The sequence below is a fragment of the Aplidium turbinatum genome, chromosome 3 (genome assembly GCF_918807975.1).
Source record: "Aplidium turbinatum chromosome 3, kaAplTurb1.1, whole genome shotgun sequence".
Classification (NCBI taxonomy): Eukaryota; Metazoa; Chordata; class Ascidiacea; order Aplousobranchia; family Polyclinidae; genus Aplidium; species Aplidium turbinatum.
In genome coordinates this window covers 1,947,364-1,953,210 of record NC_137474.1, presented here as the reverse complement: position 1 = coordinate 1,953,210, position 5,847 = coordinate 1,947,364, and the positions used below count along the sequence as shown (strand labels likewise).

Genomic DNA, 5,847 nt, shown 5'->3' with positions numbered 1-5,847 from the left:
AGTGTGTACTTATTTGTCATATGTTTTCTCTTGTAATATTTGTATGTACTATTTTTCATTGACCTGAACTAGTTTGTTGCATAGCCGAGTGGTGATAACCCTGGTCCGACATCTCAAGAGCTCAGGCTGTGTCTTTAGCAGGACGTTAAACGCGTGCGTGACATTGGACGCGAAGATTGGCTTCCTTGCCTTCCCGTCCGCAACTTTCCAAAAGGTACCATAAAAAAAAACCTTTGTTCTTTCGAAGTTTTAGCATAGGGGATTTTTTTATGTTACCCTTTGGAAAGTTGCTTCCCGTCGACTTAATCTAAATCTTCAACCACCATGCGTAAGCCTGGATACGACAGAATTGACATGAACGATCAAATTTGATGCCACCATGACGATTTGTCTGATGCCTAGCAGGAGGTTCCAGGCAAAATCATTTTTTATGTTTACGTCGTTTCAACGCCGAAGCGTAGTAGTCCAAATGTATGATGTCTTTCAAGTCTTGTTGATCTGTTACGTTTTTAAGTATTGGACTTACATGATAATCAATATTGGAGCGCTGTTCTAAGCTTGGGGTGAAAGGAGATACCATACTTTAAAACAATGGTTGTTGGTTCATTAGACCAGTGAACACTTTCTTTGTAGCGTCTCTTCCCTGACAGCAAATCCATCATTTTTACATTGATCTAACGTCTGCTATCAGGATTGATATGAAGCTGTCACTTGTCAACGTTGATCGGATAAACGTTGAATCAACGTTAAAACAATTGTTTCTGAATCCTAAAGTGAGCAAAACCAAACACCAACGCTATAAAGACGCAACGTATTCGCGCAATTGTGGTTTGGACCCCACAGCTCTGTGTTACAAATTGCAACCAAATGTCAGGTGAACAATCGGATTTAAAATTAATGCTTGTGGTTCGGATCCTTTAAAAATAATAACCTGAGTTTCGATTGTATTATCGATGGTTAAAACCTTGCAATTCAGTAGGACATGTTGCAATTGTGGAGCTACCGTGCAAATGAGCATGTATGCAACCTCGAAGTTATTATTCTGCCTGTGTATTATGTGAATCATACAAGCCTAGGTTGTCTATAACCAAATAGGTCAATATTTGTTTTTAAATCATCGGTGATAGTCTTGAAAGTGCAACCATATTCTTTGTTAGATTTTGCTGAGTTGTTCAATCGACAAATTGCACAGTGTGCACTTATTTGTCATATGTTTTCTCTTGTTATTTTCGTATGCACTAAACTAATGTGTTGTATAGCCGAGTGGTGAGAACCCTGGTTCGACACCCGGCCTCGCGCAATGCTAGGGTGCCGGTTCGACACCGCTCAAGAGCGTAGGTTGCGTCTTTGGCAAGATAATTAAGGGAACGTTCAAATATTACGTAACGCCTTCAAGGGGGAGGGGGGGGTTTATGCAAAGCGTTACGTTAGCGTCACATCGGGGGGGAGGGGGTTCAAGCAAAACGTTACGTAACGCTTTCGAGTACGGAATGGTAGTTTTTTGTGCTGAATTCGTAGTGAAAAAGCGTTACATGTAGGAGGGGGGATTGAAAAAAGCGTTACGTTGGCGTTACATGGGGGAGGGGGGGTCAAAAATTCGGAAAAAAAGCGTTACGTAATATTTGAACGTTCCCTAAACGCATGCGTGAAATTGGACGAGAAGATTGATGCGATGTCTGATGCATAACAGGAAGTTCCAGGCAAAATCATTTTTTGTGTTTACATCTTTTCAACGTCGAAGCGGAGTAATCCAAATATGATGTCCTTCAAGTCTTGTTGAACTGTTATGTTTTTAAGTCGTGGTCTTACTTTACATGGTAATCAACACTGAAGCGCTGTTCTAAGCTTGGGGTGGAAGAGATACCGTACTTTAAAACAATGGTTGTTTTGCTCATTCTCTGACAGTAAATCCATCATTTTTACATTGATCTAACGCAGTGGTTCTTAACCGGGGGAGCGTGAAGCATCTCTCAGGGGGGGCGCGAGCTCCACAACAATTTTGATTTTTTTTAATTACTTTAATGTCCTTTACTCTCAACCTCAACCTTAAGCTTTAAAGGAAAAACATCAACATCCTTACGCATCATGACATCACTCAAACTTTTATAGCCAAACTCGACCTCTGGAAGAGTCGAATTGTACAAGGAAATCCAGTGAGCTTCAGTAACTTGGATTCTGCTCTCAAAGATGGTAACTTTAAGTCTGAGTTGAAGAAACAAATAGAAACCCACAATGAATTGAAAGCGGAGTTCATCAAATACTTTCCAGATCTGGATGAGAAGCGTGAAACCTGGAAATTCATCAAAAACCCGTTTCATTGCGAAGTAGTTGATATTTTCGAAGAAGGACAAGAGGAGTTTCTCGAGATAAAGTTCAACTCCACAGCTAAAAAAGACTTCAAAGAACTGGAACTTGAGACTTTCTGGGCCAATTACCTTCCTGTTTACCCTCTTATCGCAACTCGGGCTCTTCGAGTTCTAACAATGTTTGGATCCATGTATCTTTGTGAAACTGCATTTTCTGCTTTCGTTGCTATTAAGACCAAGTACAGAAACAGGCTGAGAGTTGGAGACTTACGTTGTTCACTCTCTGGTGTTAAACCTCGCATTAAAAATCTAGTCGCTAAGAAGCAGTGTCAAGTATCTCACTGATGTGTACAATAAACAGACAAAAATACAATTTTTGGTATGATACTTATTTAAAATCTAGGGGAGCGCGAGGCACATGACCATTATTGAAGGGGGGCTTGATAGAAAAAAGGTTAAGAACCACTGATCTAACGTCTGCTATCAGGGTTGATATGAAACTGCCCCTTGTCAACGTTGATCGGATAAACGTTGAATCAATGTTAAAACAACCAATTTTGTTGATTGAGTTCAATTTTATTTTGTTTCTGAATCCTAAAGTTAAAGTGGCCACAATAACCAAACACCAACGTTATAAAGACGCAACAATCCTAAAACGAATTGATGTCAAGGAAATAAAAAAGAATATGAAAAGATGAATTCGCGCAATTTTGATTTGACCCCACAGCTCTGTGTAACAAAGTGCAAACAAATGCCAGTTGAGCAATCGGATTCAAAATTAATGCTTGTGCTTCGGATCCTTTCCAAATAATAACCTGACTTTCGATTGTATTATCGATGGTTAGTCAAATAAGTGCTTTGCCATTTAGGAAATAAGATTTTCGATTTGAATAAGGTAGTGAGGAAGCCGTCTTCACGGCGGCGAAAGCTTTATCTAAATAAAGTAGGCTACGTATGTTACTGAGCAGGGTTACTGCTTTTTATAACCGTTCTAAGACAGACAGTAAACAACTATCTGTTTAAAGCACAAAGGGTCTACCACAGCATTGTTTATTAGAAGGGATGCTATGGCAGTACTCGTCTGCTATTTCAATTTTTGCACGTTGTACTGGGCTACCGGCCTCGCGCAATAATAGAAACTATGAGTTATGACTTGAGTCTGGCAAGCGTTTGTGACGCATTCGAGGAGTCACAATGGAAACGCGCAAACAACTGGAAGGAATTGTCAACATGGACAATGCAGACATCTTGCAGGCAGCGTCCTTGTTTACAGCTGAGCTATCATGTGAACTGACAAAGCAGAGCAGAAGCTGTGATCCAGGCAGTGGCGTAGCTAGGGAGGGGCGGAGGGCGGCGGACCGCCCCGGGCGGTATGTCTGGGGGCGGCACTTTCAGACTACGATTTTTGATTTTGATTATAATCTGATAAAAAAACGCATTTCACTTTCACATGCTTTTTCTTGAAGGGGTGGCAAAATCTGAATCCCCCCCGAGTGGTATATTCCCTAGCTACGTCACTGGATCCAGGTAGCAACTGAATCTTATTTATTGACCCAGGTTTGCCACACCCACCAAGTCAAAGACTCAGAACAAAAAACTGTTTTTTTTTTGTAAAAAGGACCGCTTCTGGTATCTGCGACTGAACATGAAACCAGACAGCAAATGAATCGATTTATTGGATTGCTGCCTGTCTGGGTACAGGTCATGCACTTGCACGGTTTGCCAAACGTTTGGAAGGTTGCGAGTTCAACACTCACCTGAAGCGCCTTATCGCATCATAGATAATGAAAAACATACTTGAACGTGTTAACGAATTGCATGCATGCCATTTGAATCATAAACTGACATTAATAGGCTACAAACAACTTTATTTTCACGTGAATCATTTCAATGGTCCCACATCAAAAGCCTCTACACTACAAGTATGCGAAACCAGTGGCGTAGCCAAGGGGGGGGGGTTACAACCCCCTTTGGCACGCGTGTGACGTCACGATATTGAGAATGATGCTTTCAGTTTCTTTATGCTTGAGAATGGTGCTTTCAGTCTAAAAAAAATTGCGTAATTTTAAACAAAATTGCATTAAAAGAGCGAGTTTTGCCAATACCAAACATTCAAACATCTCAGTCAGGTTTTAGCAACAAGAAAACATAGAGACTTAGCTTTATATCCGAAAAATGCCGAAGAAAACACGATCTTATCCTTTTGCTAAGCCACCGGACAGCACCATTTTACAGGAATATTCATACCCACATTTTTGTTGAAAATGCTCTCAAAATGCACCAAATTCAAAGTAATTTTTCAAAAATTTCTGGGGGAGGCCCACCAGACCCCCGCCGCTGGGTCGTCAAAACCCCCCTTTCAAAATTCCTGGCTACGCTACTGTGCGAAACTGCCTGGATAACCTATCAGAGGCTTTGTCAGTCCGAGGATAAAAATTCAGACCAACCAATGTTACATAATAGCTAAAAATCAATTTCGACCTGTTACGTCATCTACAGCTGAAAGTAAACAACACAAATAATTAATTAATCAATTGAATGATTCGTCGGCTACCGTGATTCTCCACAACGATCGATCGCCTATTGCTTTTTATCAGATTTACAAATTCTTTATTTGTCCAAGTTACTAAATTTTTGAGAATTTTCAAACGCGGCTTCCCTCGGTGTCTCTGACCATGAAGTCGCCCCATCATGACTGAATACTAATCCACCCTTAAATCCAACCGACCAAGGTCGGGAAGCGGCTTTGCGCCGATAATTTGAAATTATCATGTGATGTGACCGCATTATGTAATTGAGGTGTGCCAACGTAATACTCATTTCTCAAGACTTTGTTTGAGTTAAAATGACAAGTGTTGCCAGGAAATGTAATAAAAAAAAACTTTTTGTCACCAAAACATCAGCACTCGTTGATGTAACGTCCAAAAGGCAAGTTTCTCGTACATCGTCTGGTGTTGCATCATATTTATTTGCTTACGTCACACATCTGTCATGTGATGTGACGCAGAAGATGATGTAATCGAGCGCAGGAATATATGGGTTAACTATCAGATCGTAACTCATTTATGTTTGCTGATTTTGGTTAATGGATACTGTTGTTATTCATCTCAAACCGTCTGCCAAGACACTCAATAAAACACTCAACATAAAAGTCGTAAAAACATCATTAAAACCTCACAGAGCAAACAAAATTCTCTACGCATTGTTAAACTTGTCATTTATCGGAGCTTTTGAACTTGTTTTGTATTCATGTTTGCAGGAAGTCTGTTTTAATTTACAAAAACCATGGATTGTGTCAAAAAGAAAAGTACAAACACATAAATCACACAGTAGCCTAGGCCTACATGGTATAGGGCAGCGGATCCAGTGGGGTAATATGTTTCGTTTTTTTCCCAAAACCAAGAAAACAGGCCATTTTTGCAAAAAAAACTTTGCTCGCTGAATTACACTATGGTTAATCACTAGTTTAAAGGGTAGGCGTGTTCGAAGTCCGTAGAGGATTAAAGGAGAGAAGACGTTTTTGGTCACAAGCTTTTCAAGC

At 40.3% G+C, this 5,847-nt stretch overlaps 1 protein-coding gene across 1 annotated transcript; it reads left to right on the top strand.

Moving 5' to 3' along the window:
* Positions 1-1,300: 1,300 nt before the first annotated feature.
* Positions 1,301-3,972, top strand: LOC145766018 (zinc finger BED domain-containing protein 5-like). Its single transcript, XM_082577671.1, has 3 exons — positions 1,301-1,334; positions 2,110-2,545; positions 3,864-3,972. The coding sequence occupies exons 1-3, from the start codon at positions 1,301-1,303 to the stop codon at positions 3,970-3,972; spliced, it is 579 nt and encodes a 192-aa protein (XP_082433797.1).
* Positions 3,973-5,847: the final 1,875 nt, after the last annotated feature.

What these genes read in the sequence shown, in the direction of transcription:
- LOC145766018 (XM_082577671.1), top strand. Translation starts at nt 1,301, where the DNA reads ATGCTAGGGTGCCGGTTCGACACCGCTCAAGAGC. An exon ending in GTTCGACACCGCTCAAGAGC is followed by an intron (nt 1,335 to 2,109) that starts GTAGGTTGCGTC and finishes AAACTTTTATAG; the next exon opens with CCAAACTCGACCTCTGGAAG. An exon ending in TTCGTTGCTATTAAGACCAA is followed by an intron (nt 2,546 to 3,863) that starts GTACAGAAACAG and finishes TTATTGACCCAG; the next exon opens with GTTTGCCACACCCACCAAGT.